General features: G+C 36.6%; 1 protein-coding gene across 1 annotated transcript in view; it reads left to right on the top strand.

Moving 5' to 3' along the window:
• Positions 1-22065, top strand: part of SYNE1 (spectrin repeat containing nuclear envelope protein 1) — a 780519-nt gene that overhangs the window by 573868 nt on the left and 184586 nt on the right. The window contains 3 exon segments of the mRNA XM_053711805.1: positions 10921-11040; positions 12588-12788; positions 13332-13505. Coding sequence (XP_053567780.1) covers positions 10921-11040; positions 12588-12788; positions 13332-13505 — 495 coding nt within the window.

Genomic DNA, 22065 nt, shown 5'->3' with positions numbered 1-22065 from the left:
TGTTAGACTGTAATAGTGTTTGTTTTTATTTGTTTTCATTACGTTACAGCCAAGTTTTAAATGCACAAAGATTAACAAAAGAAAATACAAATGGCCAAATTGCCTTTGTAAAGTGCTGCAGTGCAAAGTCAATTTATATGTCAGTTTTCAAAACATCTTTGTTTTTCCTCCTAACCCAAAGCAAAAAAAAGCATTTTCAGCTCAAATTCAATAGCTTTTTTCTAGGTTGATATGTACCGTAAATGTGTCTAACTTTTGGAAAGGGAATCTATAACATTTTAGTTGTAGTATTTGTATCCACTTCTGCAAGTACTTTTAGTTTTTTAACAAGTCTTGTTTTCATATCCAATGTGTCAATTGTCCAATATGTACTGTATATCTTGTATACAGAGCATAAAGCAGTTTCTTTTGTTTATATATCCAAATTACGGTAACTCCAGATTGGTTTATATAGTTAGAAACGCAATCAAGATCTAATTTATTCCCATCAAATCGGATTAAGTAAATTTTCTACAAGTACATACTTAAGTGGTGTATGAATATTTTACAGAATATGCTGTTGCATATAAACTTAAAGGAACAGTCTAGTTAAAATTAAACGTTCATGATTCAGATAGAGCATGCAATTTTAAGCAACTTTCTAATTTACACCTATTATCAAATATTTTTCATTCTCTTGGATTCTTTATTTGAATGTAAGCGTAGGAGCGGGCCCAATTTTGGTTCAGCACCTGGGTAGCGCTTGCCGATTGGTGGCTAGATTTAGACAACAATCAGAAAGTGCTACCCAGGTACTGAACCAAAAATGGGCTGGCACCTATGCTTACATTCTTGCTTTTTCAAATAAAGATACCAAGAGAACGAAGAAAAATTGCTAATAGGAGTAAATTAGAAAGTTGCTTAAAATTGCCTGCTCTATCTGATTCATGAAAGTTTTATTTTGACTAGACTATTCCTTTAAATATGTTTATAAAGACTAAATAAACTATGACTATAGACATCTTTATTACCTATTACTGCAATAGAAAACAGTCTTAAGGTAGTCTCAATGTCTCAAGGCTTTTGCTTTGGAGTTTTCATTCTGTAGTGAGATAATCAGTTCCTGCAATACTTTAAACTTAAATAAATGTTTTGTCATTCATTATACTGCATTCAACAAGGTATAATCTTTCTGTCAACTGAGCTAAAACAAACATTTTATGCAGGGGCAGACTGAGACCAACCAGGCCCCCTGGCTAAAAATGAGGGAAGGGAACCCCTGCCTACCCAACCCTGCCCCCTATGCCATATCCTGCCTCATATGCCCCTTCCTTAACCCACTGTCTGACTGCATCGCACCCACCAGGGCCCCAATGCCAGGGACATGGAGTCCAACATCAAGGGCCTGGGACACCATCTCTAGAGCCCCCATAGCCACATACCCACTGCAGGGAGAGGGCATGCACACTTAACTGCTTAGTTACTGCTAGTGCAGCTGTCAGCGCTGCGCTAGCTCCTGATCATCTTATGCCCATCCAAGTTTATAACCACAAGCAAAGCTGTCAGTGCTGCAGCTGGTCTAGCAAATCTTTAAACTGAGGGGGGGTGTAGTCACTCACTGTGTGTATGGTCCCATACTAAAATTTGCCTGCCTGCTGCCACCTGTTCCCTCACAGTCACAACAGCTAGAGTAGCTCAACTATCACCTCTGCGCTAGCCCATTTAGCCAACTGTGACTATGAGCATAAACAGCACATCAAGAGCCCCTTACATGCTAGGCCTTTGGTCCAGGTCCTATTGCCCAACTGCTCACTTTGCCCCTGATTTTATGTCTTATATTTTTTCAGAAAGTGTTGTAACTAAAATGATTTGTCTTTCATAGTTTACCCAATAGTTTCCATGGAATTGGAAACTTATCATAGTGAATGTTATCATTTGTTGCTGTGCTTTCTCTTTTTTTCTCTACTCTATCTTATCTTTCTCTTGAAAAGCTTATCCTTATGTATTTCATATTTCCAGGGATTTTATCCTTTTCTTGAATCCACAGGAACCCTGTACAAGATGGGTCACATTCCAAGATACCGATAATACTATACAAGCAAGCTTGTATGATGAGTTTATTGTTTCATTTGTATCACCCAAATAACTAGATATGCAAGGGCTGCTGCATTTAGTTTTGAGAGCTGTACAGTGGAAGTCATTTAAAGGGACATTGTACACTAGATTTTACTTTACATAAATGTTTTTTAGATGATCCCTTTATATAGCCTATCCTTTTTGTAAACATTTTACAATTTTGCTTATTTTTTTAACAGCATTGTGCTGATTTTCAGACTCCTAACCAAGCCCCAAAGTTTTAGATGTATGATGTCTACAGATTTGCTGCAGCTTCAGTTTGTATAATCTGTCTTTCCATATGTAGGGCAGGGGGGGGGGGCTACTGTTCCTGTTTCCCCAGCCCCTTTCAGTGGGTGTCCCAGCCTAACCTAAAAGGGTTTATACTGGATCAGTATATATCAGTTTCTGTACATATTCTTCTTTATAGTAGTGTCTATTACATGCAGTGATAAGAAAATTGGTGTATACGGTCCCTTTAAGAAGCTAAAGGGCAAAAATCCCATTGTTAAAGTGACATTGAAATAGTGAAAACTTGACTTCTCTTTGTTGAATAAGTGCATCCGAAAACAAACATTACATAATACTAAATTACATTTCATAAACTGCACTCAACATCTATATACAGAACTAATATGTTTTATTAAATCAGGGAATATTCAAACTATATTATATTTATAAAAAATACCTTTTCTTTATTATTATCGGTTATTTGTAGAGTGCCTTTAAAATACCAAATAAAACCTCAATTACAATATATTTCAGTTTTCTTGACAAGACTTTTTTAGGTTTTAATAGATGTTTAATGTATGAACAGTAAGATTAAATACACTTTTAAAATTGTATCACAACGTTTTTCGGTTCTAAAATAAAATATTGAAATATAAAATGTTAAGATAATTTAATTCTTAAACTATTGATCAATAGGTTTGACTTATATGTAAAAATAATCTTTCTTTATGAGCAGTTTTTTATATTGTTATTATTATTTTCTATTATATTTAAGTTGTTTATGTGAAATATTATATAAATATTTTTCAAATTATCAGGCCTGGATATCATATACGTTTTTTTTTTTTTTGGGGGGGGGGGGGGTTTAAGAAAAAAAAAAGCAAATACTTTTTTTATTTGAGTAAATTGTTGCTGTTTGCACCAGTTTTTTTTTTTAGCACAATATCACTTTTAATTTTAGATTATTCATGGGGTTTATTTGTATGTTACTGAGGTACATACCCATTAATAAATTAGGATTAAATTAATTGCAACACTAAAAAAAAAATGTTATCAATATACTGTGAGGAATACTAAAACTTTTTATATAATTTTCTTTTCTATCTTTTATTACCTCTAGTCATAAACTAAAAGTAGTAGCAGTAATAATTGTAATGATGTTTGTTTTATTTAATCATATTTCTAAGGCCAGTGTTTAAGTGTAACATTTTGTAATGCAAATGAATAGTGATGTGGAATAATATTGATTTTCCAATAAATGTAATTCGTCTGATTTTGTGTTTTCTTTATAAATGGAAGTAGTGTAAAAATGAGTGGATTGGGAATAATGTGATTTTGGTAAATTATCTAAAAGAACAGGTTTAGATTTCCATATCTTCCATATCTAGGAAGTTGTGTTCAGAACAGGTCATATCTGATATTTGTAGGAGATAATTGAATAAATTAATTAGTATCAGGAGCACCCTAGAAAATGTATTTAAAGAGACATATAGAATACATCTTTTGGACACTTTAGATAAGTAGAATTTTTACAATGTTTTAATTCTGATTCCCACCTCCACAACCTCACTCCCATCATGGACTCCTTAAATGGAGACATCTACTCTCTTTATGGCTTTATTCATCATTTAAAGCAAAATAAATAAATAAAAAAATCCCATAAACAAGGAGGCATGGTTTCCTCTTTTTTAGATGCCTAAGTGAAGAACATAGACTAAGGTGAAATTGTTTGTTTTTATTTTTCTCAAAACCTTATTACAATCTACAGTGTTTAAAGCACTTATTTGGTTTCACAAGACTGCAACCACCTTTGGACACAAGTATCAACCAAGCTTTTACATAGGGACCACTAAAAGAACCAGAAACATGTTGTTTTATTTAAGATGTTTATTATAGCATTTTCCCAGAAAAGAGATGTAAATTTCACCTTACCATTGACCGAAAAGGCACTGAAGCAGTATGTGAAAGGGCTTTAATTTAAGATGCATTTTTTTCAATACTGTGGAAAACCGCACGCTCACAATGCCGGGCAAGGAATCAGACTGCCAAATCTTCATCAAATAGAAAACAGACAAATTGATTCCAAATGGATTTCTTTAAAAATACCTTTATTCCTTCATTACAGGGTACATAGGAGTACATGACTAAGGGCCTATAGCAGGCCTGAAATGTTGTAGCTGTTTGTTGCTATGGACCCTGTAATGAAGGAATAAAGGTCTTTTTAAACAGAGGCTGGAATCAAATAGTGTGTTTTCTGTTTAAGATGCAGTCTGTGTGGCTTGTTTCCCAATATAATTATTAGGTGTGAAGATGCACATCTTCATATACCTGTTCAACTAGAATCTTATAGTTTTCTATGTTGTACATTTCTGAATGTTTCTTTCCACAAAGGCACTATCAACCCAAATATAGCGTATGTCAGAAATCCAAGTATCCTGGTAATCCCATACCTGGATGATTATCTGTTGAGGGTGTACTGCCTAGACTCACTTAGACACATATCATTGAGTTCCCATCCATCTTCAGGACATTTCGTTGGCAGAGGAAATCAACCTGAATGAGAGTTCCCTAAAAACAACAGTATTTTAAATGGACTCCCAACCTCACATAATATCATTGACTAATATTCATCCTCTGAAAATTTGAAACTAGACAGGGATCATATGATTAGTTGTATGGTGAACATAATACCTATGCTTCCATGGGCAGATTTTTACTTGCAGCCCTTGAATCACAGATACAGAAACAAAGTTGTTTTTTTTATTGTTATTTCCACAATAATTTATCCACCACTGCCCTCCTATTTTAGATTGGTAGAACAATATTATAAGACACTCAAATTACCAGTAGTATTTTCCAACTTTCATCGCATGGTCACTTGATGACTGCCCAGGTTCTAAAGTAGGCAATGCATCTACCTTAACTTTTTAATGGCAAAGAGGCTAAAACTCATTTAGGGCCAGATTATAAGTGGAGCGCATAATATCGCTTTCACTAAAGCGATACTTGCACTCTACTTTGTAATACCAGTGAACGCAAATGTTCGCTGGTATTACGAGTTAGGTGCAATTGCACGGAAGCATTGGGCTCACAAGAGCGCACTTCTATAGGCTCCAATGGGAGCCTCATTCTGATGCCATCATACACGGCACAGAGCCTAAGCGCAGCAATGGGGGAAAGTCGCACAGCAATCGGCAGCAAATATAAATATATATGTATATGCTGATATACATATATATATATTTATGTGTTAATATGTGTATATACACATATTAACACAAATATATATGTATATAAGCATATACATATATATTTACAGGGAACACACAGTTCCCATAAACCACTATATAAAGGCACTTTTCAGTGCTGGTTTTTTTTTTTCAAACACCCCACACCCGCCAACTTTAGCCCCTTATAACTGCCTTATGCAGTTACTTTATTAACAAATAAAAATGCTAATATTTTTATTTTTTGATACAGATTAATACTCTAAAATTTGGGGGCACTTAGAAAATTAACCAGAGGTCTGACCTCTGGTTAATTTTCGGAACGCTAATTGCTCTACGGCAAGCTCGCGGTAGCAATAACCAACCACTTGTAATAGCTGGTTGCTTATCGTGCACCCGCAAACGGGTGAATTTACCCATTTGTGGGCGCACAATAAATTATCACTCCACTTGTAATCTAGCCCTTAGCCTTTATAATATTTCATGATACGACAAAAATAAGTATCATAATTAATCTCACAAACTGTTCCCTCCACAAAAATGTAACGAGTGGTTTAAAAATACCATGATTTATTTTTCATGCACTTGCCTAGTCTATTGCTAAAATATATTCGGTTCAAAATGCAAACATATCTAAAAGGTTTTCTACAATATTTATTACAGTCACCATGGGACATATGTATAACCAACATACTGGATGTATAGAACACAATTATATTATCCAAAACCACTGTAATATATCTTTGGTACACTGCATGTCAAGATTTATAAAATAATTGTTCTTACAGTTACTAGTTATTGCAGTTAAGCAAACTCAACACTGAAATACTAGGCCTTCCTTAAAGGGACATGAAACAATGTATTTTCATGATTTAGACAGAGTAATACATTTTATTCAACACTCCAATTTACTTCTATTATGAAATTTAATTTGTTATTAGTTGAAAAGAGAGTAGATTCAGGAGCAGCAATGCATTACTGGGAGCTAGCTGCTGATTGTTGGCCACTAGGGTTGCCACCTCAGCCATGTTTTCCTGAACACTTATGAGTTACACATGCTGCAGGGTGTGCAGGGAGGAACATGTATTGTGTTTCTGGACAGCACTATACATATTCATCCCTGCACACCCTGCAGCATGTGTAACTTATAAGTGTTCTGTATTTTAAGGGACGGGTTGCAACCCTAGACTGGCCGCACATATATGCCTCATTTCATTGGATCACCTGATGTGTTCAGCTAAGTCCCAGTTAGTGCATTCCTGCTCCTTCAATAAAGGATACCAAGAGAAGGAAGCAAATTTGATAAGAAAAGTAAATTGGAAAGTTTTTTTAAATTGTATGCTATAAGTGAATCATATACTTTTAAGGTGTCACATAAACGTGCTGGAAAAAAATAAATCTGTTACATTCCTACTGGTGAAAAAAGTATAATAATGATCATTCTTGTGTGTACAGAAGTCAGCATATTTATAGAATAAACGTGCTGGAAAAAAATAAATCTGTTACATTCCTACTGGCGAAAAAAGTATAATAATGATCATTCTTGTGTGTACAGAAGTCAGCATATTTATAGAATAAACGTGCTGGAAAAAAATAAATCTGTTACATTCCTACTGGCGAAAAAAGTATAATAATGATCATTCTTGTGTGTACAGAAGTCAGCATATTTATAGAATAAACGTGCTGGAAAAAAATAAATCTGTTACATTCCTACTGGCGAAAAAAGTATAATAATGATCATTCTTGTGTGTACAGAAGTCAGCATATTTATAGAATTGCTTTTCTTTGCTATGCTATAGCAAGGACAACAGATCACTTTAGTATTTCTGACATCACTACCCAACTTATAAACCTGAAGATAAAAAATAATACTTCTTAAATTGCTCAGAGCAGGGCCCTCCTCTGCTTAGATTTGTTTTGTTTACAGATATTTAAGATTACACAAGCAATCTCTTGTGCAAGTCTGCCCCCTGCTCTCACACAGCAGATTGTTCAAGAGCAGGGCTGGTCAATCATCTTGGGTGAATAAGTCCTAAATGTTTAAAGTCTGCATCCTTTAAGGTAGTAGAGAGGTCAGGAAGAAGTGGTCTAAAGAAAAAATGGAACCTAACAAGCAAATACTTTTAGAAAATAGTACATTCTTGTCCAGATTTATCAAACCCTATACTATGGAGGAAAACCCGTGCTGTTTTTATTGATTAATGAATTCAATTAATTAAGGCCATCATTGATTATGATAAATTTAACCATTTATTTTGTTAAAATAATTTTATTTATGGCAATACTACATCCATCATTATTATTTTGTGGTCCGCATTTTATAAAAAATAAAAATCATTCTAATATTGTATACTTACCACACCATTAGTACTTAAATACTTGATCAAATTCTAAATTATGTTCAAACCAAAGATAAATATAGTTCCAGCTTATACAAATATCAAAGCTGTAGTCTAATAGGCAAAGTAAATTTGTTCTATATTACAAAAGATCAATCTATTTAGAGATTTTATATTCTTCACATGTTTGTTAATTATTTTACATTACTTTACTGATAGATGTAGGGATATTTTAGATGAGATTGTAACATCTACAGTTCTTATTTTAAAGGGACATACAATGGGAAAGAAAAAAAAAAAGAGTATATTGAATAAAATAAAAGAATGAGCAAATAAATAAAAATCGATCATGGTTATGTCTCATAAATCATAGAGACAAAGGTCAGAAATCATTAGAAATTGTAGTGAATGACCTACCTAATGACCTACCTAATGAAAGTTCACCATATGATTCCTGTTCATTTTTAATTGCAGGTTTAAATGTATTTGCTTCTAGTTCTCAGCACTTTTGGACTTAAAGGGACACTGAAACCAATTTTTTTCTTTCGTGATTCAGATAGAGCATGCATTTTTAAGCAACTTTCTAATTTACTCCTATTATCAATGTTTCTTCGTTCTCTTGCTATCTTTATATGAAAAAGGCATCTAAGCTTTTTTCTTGGTTCAGAACTCTGGACAGCAGTTTTTGATTGGTGGATGAATTTATCCACCAATCAGCAAGGACAACCTAGGTTGTTCACCAAAAATGGGCCGGCATCTAAACTTACATTCTTGCATTTCAAATATAGATACCAAGAGAATAAAGAACATTTGATAATAGGAGTAAATTAGAAAGTTGCTTAAAATTTCATGTTCTATCTGAATCGCGAAAGAAAAAAAAATGGGTTCAGTGTCCCTTTAAATGTATTTTTTTTTAAATATTTGTTTCCACACTATTACCACTTGATCTTGCAAGTTTCCCTGTGGTGGGTTGGATTGTAGAGAAAATCAGCTCACTGTTTTCTGGAGAATTCTAACAAAAAGTTAAAGCAGGAACGCTTACAGAACTTAATATTTGGGGGCCTAATTGGGGTAAAGACACAGCACATATAATATATGGAGCCCTTTGCAGTTCAAGAGGGAACCTGATTTTGTAGCCCAAATGATTGTTTGAAGTCACTGCAGTAGTGTCCTGCTAATAGTGGATTCTATGTGAAAAGCATTTCATTAATTTAATGAGAACTATCTCAAATGTAACTTGTCTAGAACATTTAGTAGTGGAATATCTCATTCAATATTGAGCACTTTGCAGTAATTTTCTATTATTTAGTGCAGTGTTTCTCAACTCCAGCCCCCAAGTATCCATAACAGGCCAGATTTTCATTATATCGAAACTTAGCAGAGGTGAAATAGTCAGCTGATGCGTGAGAGCAGGTTAGTAACCATGGTTACTGATCAGCTGATTATCTCACCTGTACTCTAGTTATGAAAATCTGGGATTTTAGGGGTTTTTGAGGACTGGAGTTTAGAAACACTGGTTTAGTGTTCTACGGAAGCTCCATAACAACATTATACTAGGAGGAGGATGCAGGAGGAATATGCAGATTTAAAGGGACATTATAGTTTAACAAAATATGTGCTCTAATTCCCCCCTTGGACTCCCGCAAAAGGGTTAAATAAATAGATAAAACCCCATTTGGAGCCACATAAAGCTACTTGTCCTAAGAAGGAAACAGCTGGTGCACCAATAGATAACTCCACCAATTACTAACTGTGTTCAGCTTGGGAGCTGCAGTGCTTGTGGTTTCTGAGTGGGTCTGTACCTATGTGTTTAACCATTTTGGGAGTTAAAGGGACAGTCTAGTTTAAAATAAACTTTCATGATTCAGATAGAGAATGTAAGTTTAAACAATTTTCCAATTTACTTTTATCACCAATTTTGCTTTGTTCTCTTGGTATTCTTAGTTGAAAGCTAAACCTAGGAGGTTCATATGCTAATTTCTAAGCCCTTGAAGGCCGCCTCTTCTCTCAGGGCATTTTGACAGTTTTTCACCACTAGAGGGTGTAAGTTCATGTGTGTCATATAAATAACACTGTGCTCACGCACGTGGAGTTCAGGTGAGCCAGCTCTGATTGGCTAAAATTGATGTCTATCAAAATAACTGAAATAAGGGGGCAGTTTGCAGAGGCTTAGATACAAGGTAATCACAGAGGTAAAAAGTGTATTTATATAACTGTGTTGGTTGTGCAAAACTAGGGAATGGGTAATTAAAGGATTAACTATCTTTTTAAACAATAAAAATTCTGGTGTACACTGTCCATTTAAACAATGTGCACATTAATATTTTGGAGATTTTTATAAGACATCTTGGTGAATTGACGCAGATTTTATTAAAGAAATGCGTTAGTGGCCACTAAAGCTCCAAGCAAAACCAGATCCTATGGCAAGTACAGATCCCACAGTCATCAGGCTCAATAGTATTTTGGCTAATGTTAGATTGCTGGTTATGGGGTAACTGGGAGTACTGCCAGCATTAGTAAGTGCTGATACAATAACATCCACTTACTTAAAGTGTGTTGGTTATTAAAGGAGTGCAAGCAATGATTTAGTGCATATAATTTTAGCACTACAGTATCCCTTTAATATGTTAGGATGAACATTTATTTTGCACTACAGACATATTTGCTAATCACCTTTTGTCTTGCTATAAATAAATACAAAATTCAAATATACAAATAAAATGTTATAATACATTAGAGAATGTTATAAGTCCTACATAACATTCGCAAAACTTGCAACAGAATTACAGCTCCTAAGCAGCACATGGTTGGTGATTGGTTGTTCCATGTGTTTGTCACGTCTAACTGGCTCACCAAATGTGTCCTGCTTAGGAGCTGCAAATTATATAAGAATAAAATCATTTTGATGGGATTTTCTTTTTTTTTTCCATTTGGCTTAGTGTTTTACACATAACAAAGGGTCATATTCTATTGCATTTGTGTCTGTGTAATGGAAGTGTGTATGTTTAATGGAAATAATCTTTTTGCAGGCAATTCTGCAAGCAGAGGACAGTCTAAAAGAACTGGATTTGGAAATTGTAGAACTGAGGAGGCGTGGAGACAAGTTACAGGTGGACCAATCATCAATGCAAGAACTTTCAAAACTCCAGGTATATGTTGACAAAAAAATGTATGTTATCTAATTACATCAAATACATGTTCCTCCCCTGGCGGACTGTCTTATGCTATAAACCACAGTGTGACATGTGCTACGTTTGTTAGAGCTCGCGGAAATGATGTGGTACTGTATTCAATTTGGAAGTAAACTTACTTAAAGGGATACTAAGCCCAATTTGTTTCTTTAATGCATTTGATAGCTTGTAATCTTAAGCAACTTTCTAATTTACTCCTATTATCAAATTTTCTTCGTTCTCTTGCTATCTTTAGTTAAAAAGCAGAAATATAAAGCTTAGGAGCTAGCCCATTTTTGTTTGAGAACCTGGGTTATGCTTGTTTATTGGTTTGCTAAATGTAGCTACCAATAAACAAGCGCTATCCAGGGTGCTGAACCTCAAATGGGCTTACTTCTAAACTTTTCATTCCTGCTTTTGAAATAAAGATAGCAAGAGAATGAAGAAAAATTGATAATAGGAGTAAATTAGAAAGTTGCTTAAAATCGCATGCTCTATCTGAATCATTAAAGGGCCACTAAACCCCAAATTTTTTTTTCATGATTCAGATAGAGAATACGATTTTAAACAACATTCCAATTTACTTCTATAATCTAATTTGCTGCAATCTTTAGATATCCTTTGTTAAAGAAATAGCAATGCACATTGGTGAGCCAATCACATGAGGCATCTATGTGCAGCCACCAATCAGAAGCTACTGAGCCTATCTAGATATGCTTATAAGGAAAGAATAGCATGAGAATTAAGCAAATTAGATAATAGAAGTCAATCAGAAAGTTGTTTAAAATGGTATTCTCTATCTGAATCACGAAAGAAAAAAAATTGGGTTTAATGTCCCTTTAAAGAAAAAAAATTGGGTTTAGTATCCCTTTAATAAATGTGCTAGGTTTTTAGGCTTTTGGCTTAGGGAACAATGTATTTGAGTAAAAGTAGTCTTGGTTCTAGCAGAAGCTACTATAGCTTCTTTTGACTTAGTCATTGAGCATGTCAACTAGGATGGGTCAAGTGTGTTCATTTTCAATAATTAAGTATCAATAATGTATATGTTTAGGATATAACACATTCTGTATTTCTGTCAGTACATGTTGTTTCTCTGTATAAATCCAAGTATCAACAAATTTACATTAAATTACCACCTTTTTTTTTTTTTTAATTGTAAGAGCACAAGTAAATTGCATTTTAGTTATACATTCCATTGTAAATTGATTGTAATTTAACCCTTTCGTGACAGGGTTAAAGTGTCTACATCGGAACACCTGTTCCGATGTAGACAAATTGAAACTACGCGATCGTGCATACGATCGCGAGATTTCAATTATTGGATCGCATCTGGGGGGCGTCCCTACAACCCTAGGAACGCCCTCCAGACCGTGATCAAGTCCTTGAAGCACAGAAGGCTTCAGGACAGCCGTTTGTTATGACGTTCTATTCCGTCATAACGGCTTTAAAGCCCAGTGTAAATATGACGGAATAGAACGGCATAACGGCGTTAAAAGTTTAACTTGGGATGTTTTTTTTTTTTACAGGATATGTATGATGAGCTGATGATGATTATTAACTCAAGACGCAGTGGTTTGAATCAGAATCTAGCTCTCAAGAATCAGTATGAACGGGCACTGCAGGACTTGTCTGATTTAATTGAAACAGGACTAGAGAAGATGTCAGGAGGAAGGAAATGCATGGTTTCTTCCAAAAATGAGGTTCAGATACTACTAGATAAACATAAGGTAAAAGCTGGGCAGATATGATTTTGGAATACATGAGTATGCAGAACAAAATACATGCCGACAATTTTGAGGCCTACGTAAAAGTGCAACAGGGTCATTGAATAACCTGGAAAGGTGGCATCATTTTGATCATGGTAAACAATGGAATTAATGGAAGTCACAGAAATTGCCATTTTCTGTTACATGTGGCATATTTTAAATTTATAAGGTAGAATTAGGAAATAATTGTAAACAAGGAGCACTTTATAATTTTTATTAGAATGATGAATGCCTCTAATCTAATCTTGTGCTTAAAAAATATTTTTCTATAAATTCTTAGATTTACAAGAGTTATCTAAAATGCCTCACCTAATAAGCATGTTATTTTTTTTTCTTGAAATTGGTAGTTTTTTTTTTTTTTTTAATGTAGCTAGTTTACTGCCTTTTTACATTATTCAAATTTGTTGGTCTGTTTTTTAACCTATTTTTGATTTCAGATACTTGAATTTTTTTGATAGAAAATGAATACTTTGCACTAAACTGATTTTTTTTGTTTGTTTTCAGGAATATTTCCAAGGCCTGGAATGTCACATGATACTTACTGAAACACTGTTTAGGAAGATTAGCAGTTTTACACTTCCAAGAGAAGAAAACCACCATAGTGATCTAATGTCAAAGGCGTCCGCAGTGCTGAAACAGGCTCACAAGAGAGGCGTGGAGCTGGAATATATTCTTGAGGTGATTAAAAAAATAATCTGTAGTTTTCTAATATAAAAATGGCTCCTATTTGAATCTATTGGATATTGATTGGCATTTACTTTATCTCCTATATAAAACATTCTAGGGACCACCACAGTTTAAATTTGTTAGATTGTCCAGTTACAAATAAATATCGCCTTGCATTCGGAATGGTTAAACACATGAAAACTTGTTAGAACTTGGCTTCTCAGAAGGATTTTTATTAGAGAGTCTGCAGACCCTTAAAGGGACATGAAACCCAAATTTTTTCTTTCATGATTTAGAAAGAGCATGCAATTTTCTAATTTACTTATATCATCTAATTTTCTTCATTCTTTTGCTATCCTTTGCTGAAAAGCATATCTAGATAGGCTTAGTAGCTGCTAGTTGGTGGCTGCACATAGATGCCTAATGCGATTGGCTCACCCATGTGCATTGCTATTTCTTCAACAAAGGATATCTAAAGAATAAAGCAAATTAGATAATAGAAGTAAATTGTAATGTTGTTTAAAATTGTACTCTCTATTTGAAACATTAAAGAACATTTTTGGGTTTAATGTCCCTTTAATTGAAGGAAAATATACACAGCCAATGTTAAAGGCATATGAAACCCAATTTTTTTCTTTCAGGATTCAGATAGCGCATGCAATTTTAAGCAACTTTGTAATTTACTCCTTTTATCGAATTTTCTTCATCTCTCTCACCAATCAGCTAGTGCTACCCAGGTTCTGAACCAAAAATGGACTGGCTCCTAAGCTTACATTCCTTCTTTTTCAAATAAAGTTGCTTAAAATTGCATGCTCTGTCTGAATCATGAAAGAAAAAAATGTGGGTTTCATATCCCTTTAAAGTAAGACTGAGCAGATAATTGGTTTGGTATTAATATTGACTGCTAAATTTTAAAAATTAACCTATTCATCCATTATGTATGCAATAAACAATTTAAGCTCATTTTGCATTATTGTATAATTAACATTTTAAAACAATCAATTGCAATCATAATTTAGCATTCGAAATGTCATATTTTAGTTGTGTACCATTTTATTTGTTTAAAAGTAGGATCATCTTTTTATTAAAGGGACAGTCTAGGCCAAAATAAACTTTCATGATTCAGATAGAGCATGTAATTTTAAACAATTTTCCAATTTACTTTTATCACCAATTTTGCTTTGTTCTCTTGGTATTCTTAGTTGAAAGCTTAACCTAGGAGGTTCATATGCTAATTTCTTAGACCTTGAAGCCCACCTCTTTCAGATTGCATTTTAACAGTTTTTCACCACTAGAGGGTTTTAGTTCACGTGTTTCATATAGATAACACTGTGCTCGTGCAAGTGAAGTTATCTGGGAGCAGGCACTGATTGGCTAAACTGCAAGTCTGTCAAAAGAACTGACATAAAGGGGCAGTTTTCAGAGGCTTAGATACAAGGTAATCACAGAGGTTAAAAGTATATTAATATAAATGTGTTGGTTATGCAAAACTGGGGAATGGGTAATAAAGGGATTATCTATCTTTTAAAACAATAACAATTCTGGTGTAGACTGTCCCTTTAAAGGGATATTCAACCCAAAATATTTATTTTGGGATTCAGACAGAGCTTACAATTTAAAAAATGTATCCAATTTACTTCTATTGTCAAATTTGCTTTGTTTGTATGGTATTCTTTGTTGAAGAGATACCTAGGTAGGTGTCTGGAGCACTTCATGGCAGGAAAACATTGCTGTAATCTAGTGCTCTTGCAAATGTATAACATTACTGCAAAATTGCTCCAGACATGTACACGCTCCTGAGATTACTTCCCAGTTTTTCAACAAAAGATATCAGGAGAACAAAGACATTTGATAATAGAAGTAAATTAGAAATTTGTTTAAAGGGACACTGAACCCAGATTTTTTCTTTCATGATTCAGATAGAGCATGCAATTTTAAGCAACTTTCTAATTAACTCCTATTATTATTTTTTATTCGTTCTCTTGCTATCTTTATTTAAAAAGAAGGAATGTGATGCATAGGTGCCGGCCCATTTTTGGTTGAGAATCTGAGTTATGCTTGCTGATTGGTGGGTAAATGTAATCCTCCAATAAGCAAGCGCTATCCATGGTGCTGAACCTAAAATGGGCTGGCTGCTAAGATTTACATTCCTGCTTTTAAAATAAAGATAGCAAGAGAACAAAGAAAAAATGATATAGGAGTAAATAAGAAAGTTGCTTAAAATTTCATGCTCTATCTGAATCATGAAAGAGAAAAAATTGGGTTCAGTGTCCCTTTTAAATTGCATGTTCTGTTTAAAATATAAAAAGTTTGAGTTTCATGTCCCTTTAAGCCAGGAAATAATTGTGTTTTTAAATAAGTAAACTGGAAATTATTGAAAACCTAAACAATAATAAATAAATAAAAAAAAAAACATACAGGAAGCCAAGATATGCAAGAGGTCAAACAAGGTTTCAGTTGGCCTGGCCATTTAATTAAATACAATAAAAAACACAAAGAAAATTATATGTAAAGTGTTAAATGATATGGTTGAAATACCAAGGATTCTCGGTGCAAAGATAAATCATAGATTAGAAAACCACAATAAACTATTTCTTAAACTATAGAGAAAAACTATAATAACCACTTTCCTTTGCTAATGCAATGGACTAGAATAACTTGTATAGGAAAAATAAAATAACTTTTTCTCCTGTTAAGTGTAGTCAGTCCACGGGTCATCCATTACTTATGGGATTATAACTCCTCCCTAACAGGAAGTGCAAGAGGATCACCCAAGCAGAGCTGCTATATAGCTCCTCCCCTCTACGTCATACCCAGTCATTCTCTTGCACCTAACTAAAGATAGGACGTGTGAGAGGACTGTGGTGTGTTAAACTTAGTTTTTATTTCTTCAATCAAAAGTATGTTATTTTAAACAGCACCGGAGTGTGTTGTTTGTTCTCAGGCAGCATTAGAAGAAGAATCTGCCTGAGTTTTCTATGATCTTAGCGGTCGTAACTAAGATCCACTTGCTGTTCTCGGCCATTCTGAGGAGTGAGGTAACTTCAGAACAGGGGATAGCATGCAGGGCCCACCTGCAAGGAGGTATGTGCAGTAAATTATTTTCTAAGGAATGGAATTGACTGAGAAAATACTGCTAATACCGATGTAATGTAAGTGCAGCCTTAAATGCAGTAGTAGCGACTGGTATCAGGCTGATATGTATGTATGTATACTCTGAGGTATTTCTGGGGAATGGAATTTCACTAAGAAAATACTGTCAATATTAAAGTAATATTTGAGCCTGCACTGCAGTGAAAGCGACTAGCAGCAGGCTTATTAATAACACTTCATAATTTTCAATTTTAAAACGTTTACTGGCATGTTAATCGTTTTTTCTGAGGTACTTGGTGATAAAACTTTATGGGCATGATTTTTACCACATGGCTGTCGTTTTTTTCTGCATAAAAACAGTTTACTGAGCTTCCCCACTGTTGTAATATGAGTGGGAGGGGCCTATTTTAGCGCTTTATTGCGCAGTAAAAATTTAGTCACAGTCTTCCTATTTCTTCCTCCATGATCCAGGACGTCTCTACAGAGCCCAGGGGTCTCCAAAACTAGTTTTGAGGGAGGTAATCAGTCACAGCAGACCTGTGACAGTGTGTTTGACTGTGATAAAAACGTTTATTATTTCAACTGTTATCCGTTTTGGGTGTTAAGGGGTTAATCATCCTTTTGCTGGTGGGTGCAATCCTCTGCTAACTTTATACATTTTCTGTTAAAATTTGGTTGTTTTAACATATTTGGTTCATTGTTAATTCAACTGTGTCACATTTTTATGTTTCTTAAAGGCGCAGTAGCGTTTTTTATATAGCTTGTAAATTTATTTAAAAGTTTTTTCCAAGCTTGCTAGTGTTATTGCTAGTCTGTTTAAACATGTCTGACACAGATGAATCTGTTTGTTCACTATGTTTAAAGGCCAATGTGGAGCCCAATAGAAATTTGTGCACTCAATGTATAGATGTTACTTTGAATAAAAGTCAAACTTTATATGTTAAAAAAATATCACCAGACAACGAGGGGGAAGTTATGCCGACTAACTCTCCTCACGTGTCAGTACCTTCGCCTCCCGCTCAGGAGGTGCGTGATATTGTGGCGCCAAGTACATCAGGGCGGCCCATACAAATCACTTTGCAAGATATGGCTAATGTTATGACTGAAGTACTATCTAAATTGCCAGAATTAAGAGGTAAACGCGATCACTCTGGGGTAAGAACAGAGTGCGCTGATAATAGTAGAGCCATGTCTGATACTGCGTCACAATTTGCAGAACATGAGGACGGAGAGCTTCATTCTGTGGGTGACGGATCTGATCCAAGTAAACTGGATTCAGAGATTTCAAATTTTAAATTTAAGCTTGAGAACCTCCGTGTATTACTAGGGGAGGTATTAGCGGCTCTGAATGATTGTAACACGGTTGCAATTCCAGAGAAAGTATGTAGGCTGGATAAATATTTTGCGGTACCGGCGTGTACTGACGTTTTTCCTATACCTAAAAGGCTTACAGAAATTATTAACAAGGAGTGGGATAGACCCGGTGTGCCCTTTTCACCCCCTCCTATATTTAGAAAAATGTTTCCAATAGACACCACCACACGGGACCTATGGCAGCCGGTCCCTAAGGTGGAGGGAGCAGTTTCTACTCTGGCTAAGCGCACCACTATCCCGGTGGAGGATAGCTGTGCTTTTTCAGATCCAATGGATAAAAAGTTAGAGGGTTACCTTAAGAAAATGTTTGTTCAGCAAGGTTTTATATTACAACCCCTTGCATGCATCGCGCCTGTCACTGCTGCGGCGGCATTCTGGTTTGAGTCTCTGGAAGAGACCCTTAGCACAGCTCCATTGGATGAGATTATGAACAAGCTTAAAGCCCTTAAGCTAGCTAATTCATTTATTTCTGATGCCGTAGTACACTTAACCAAACTTACGGCTAAGACCTACGGATTCGCCATTCAAGCGCGCAGAGCGCTGTGGCTTAAATCCTGGTCAGCTGATGTGACTTCTAAATCTAAATTGCTTAATATTCCTTTCAAAGGGCAGACATTATTCGGGCCCGGCTTGAAAGAAATTATCGCTGACATTACTGGAGGTAAGGGCCATGCCCTGCCTCAAGACAGGGCCAAACCAAAGGCTAAACAGTCAAATTTTCGTGCCTTTCGTAACTTCAAGGCAGGAGCAGCATCAACTTCCTCCGCTCCAAGACAGGAAGGAACTGTTGCTCGCTACAGACAGGGCTGGAAACCTAACCAGTCCTGGAACAAGGGCAAGCAGGCCAGAAAACCTGCTGCTGCCCCTAAGACAGCATGAAGTGAGGGCCCCCGATCCGGAAACGGATATAGTGGGTGGCAAACTTTCTTTCTTTGCCCAGGCTTGGGCAAGAGATGTCCAGGATCCCTGGGCGTTGGAAATCATATCTCAGGGATATCTTCTGGACTTCAAAGCTTCTCCTCCACAAGGGAGATTTCATCTTTCAAGGTTATCAGCAAACCAGATAAAGAAAGAGGCGTTTCTACGCTGTGTACAAGACCTCTTACTAATGGGAGTGATCCACCCAGTTCCGCGGTCGGAACATGGGCAAGGATTCTATTCAAATCTGTTTGTGGTTCCCAAAAAAGAGGGAACCTTCAGACCAATCTTGGACTTAAAGATCCTAAACAAATTCCTAAGAGTTCCATCGTTCAAAATGGAAACTATTCGAACCATCTTACCCATGATCCAAGAGGGTCAGTACATGACCACAGTGGATTTAAAGGATGCCTACCTTCACATACCGATTCACAAGGATCATTACCAGTATCTAAGATTTGCCTTCCTAAACAGGCATTACCAGTTTGTAGCTCTTCCCTTCGGGTTAGCTACAGCTCCAAGAATCTTTACAAAGGTTCTGGGCTCTCTTCTGGCGGTACTAAGACCGCGAGGCATAGCGGTAGCTCCGTACCTAGACGACATTCTGATACAAGCGTCAAGTTTCCAAACTGCCAAGTCTCATACAGAGTTAGTTCTGGCATTTCTAAGGTCGCATGGGTAGAAGGTGAACGTAGAAAAGAGTTCTCTATTGCCACTCACAAGAGTTCCCTTTCTAGGGACTCTTATAGATTCTGTAGAAATGAAAATTTACCTGACGGAGGACAGGTTATCAAAACTTCTAAATGCTTGCCGTGTCCTTCATTCCATTCAACACCCGTCAGTGGCTCAGTGCATGGAGGTAATCGGCTTAATGGTAGCGGCAATGGACATAGTACCATTTGCGCGCCTGCATCTCAGACCACTGCAATTGTGCATGCTAAGTCAGTGGAATGGGGATTACTCAGATTTGTCCCCTCTGCTAAATCTGGATCAAGAGACCAGAGATTCTCTTCTATGGTGGCTTTCTCGGCCACATCTGTCCAAGGGGATGCCCTTCCGCAGGCCAGATTGGACGATTGTAACAACAGACGCCAGCCTTCTAGGTTGGGGCGCAGTCTGGAATTCCCTGAAGGCTCAGGGATCATGGACTCAGGAGGAGAGACTCCTTCCAATAAACAATCTGGAATTAAGAGCAATTTTCAATGCTCTTCTGGCTTGGCCTCAGTTAGCAACTCTGAGGTTCATCAGGTTTCAGTCGGACAACATCACGACTGTGGCTTACATCAACCATCAAGGAGGAACAAGGAGTTCCCTAGCGATGATGGAAGTCTCAAAGATAATTCGCTGGGCAGAGTCTCACTCTTGCCACCTGTCAGCGATCCACATCCCAGGCGTGGAGAACTGGGAGGCGGATTTTCTAAGTCGCCAGACCTTTCATCCGGGGGAGTGGGAACTTCATCCGGAGGTGTTTGCCCAACTGCTTCATCATTGGGGCAAACCAGATATGGATCTCATGGCGTCTCGCCAGAACGCCAAGCTTCCTTGTTACGGATCCAGGTCCAGGGACCCGGGAGCGGTGCTGATAGATGCTCTGACAGCACCTTGGGTCTTCAACATGGCTTATGTGTTTCCACCTTTCCCGATGCTTCCTCGATTGATTGCCAGGATCAAACAGGAGAGAGCATCAGTGATTCTAATAGCGCCTGCGTGGCCACGCAGGACCTGGTATGCAGATCTAGTGGACATGTCGTCCTGTCCACCATGGTCTCTGCCTCTGAGACAGGACCTTCTGATTCAGGGTCCTTTCAAACATCCAAATCTGACCAAGGCTGACTGCATGGAGATTGAACGCTTGATTCTATCAAAGCGTGGATTCTCGGAGTCAGTGATTGATACCTTAATACAGGCTAGGAAACCTGTTACCAGGAAAATTTACCATAAAATATGGCGTAAATACTTATATTGGTGCGAATCCAAGAGTTACTCATGGAGTAAGGTTAGGATTCCTAGGATATTGTCTTTTCTACAAGAGGGTTTAGAAAAGGGTTTATCTGCTAGTTCGTTAAAGGGACAAATTTCAGCTCTGTCTATCCTTTTACACAAACGTCTGGCAGAAGTTCCAGACGTTCAGGCTTTTTGTCAGGCTTTGGCTAGGATTAAGCCTGTGTTTAAGACTGTTGCTATGCCGTGGAGCTTAAACTTAGTTCTTAACGTTCTGCAAGGTGTTCCGTTTGAACCCCTTCATTCCATCGATATCAAGCTGTTATCTTGGAAAGTTCTGTTTTTAATGGCTATTTCCTCGGCTCGAAGAGTCTCTGAGTTATCGGCCTTACATTGTGATTCTCCTTATCTGATTTTTCATTCAGACAAGGTAGTTCTGCGTACTAAACCTGGGTTCTTACCTAAGGTAGTCACTAACAAGAATATCAATCAAGAGATTGTTGTTCCATCATTGTGCCCTAACCCTTCTTCAAAGAAGGAACGACTTTTGCACAATCTGGATGTCGTCCGTGCCCTGAAATTTTATTTACAGGCAACTAAAGATTTTCGTCAAACTTCTTCCCTGTTTGTCGTTTATTCTGGACAGAGGAGAGGTCAAAAAGCTTCGGCTACCTCTCTCTCTTTTTGGCTTCGTAGCATAATACGTTTAGCCTATGAGACAGCCTCCTGAAAGGATTACAGCTCATTCTACTAGAGCTGTGGCTTCCACTTGGGCCTTTAAGAATGAGGCCTCTGTTGAACAGATTTGCAAGGCTGCAACTTGGTCTTCACTTCACACTTTTTAAAAATTTTACAAATTTGACACTTTTGCTTCTTCGGAGGCTGTTTTTGGGAGAAAGGTTCTACAGGCAGTGGTTCCTTCCGTGTAAAGATCCTGCCTGTCCCTCCCGTCATCCGTGTACTTTTAGCTTTGGTATTGGTATCCCATAAGTAATGGATGACCCGTGGACTGACTACACTTAACAGGAGAAAATATAATTTATGCTTACCTGATAAATTCATTTCTCCTGTAGTGTAGTCAGTCCACGGCCTGCCCTGTTTTTACGCCAGGTCTAAATTTTAATTAAACTCCAGTCACCACTGCACCCTATAGTTTCTCCTTTCTCGTATGGTTTCGGTCGAATGACTGGATATGACGTAGAGGGGAGGAGCTATATAGCAGCTCTGCTTGGGTGATCCTCTTGCA

Source organism: Bombina bombina, chromosome 4 (genome assembly GCF_027579735.1).
Source record: "Bombina bombina isolate aBomBom1 chromosome 4, aBomBom1.pri, whole genome shotgun sequence".
Lineage (NCBI taxonomy): Eukaryota > Metazoa > Chordata > Amphibia > Anura > Bombinatoridae > Bombina > Bombina bombina.
This window is presented reverse-complemented; position numbering and strand designations above follow the sequence as displayed.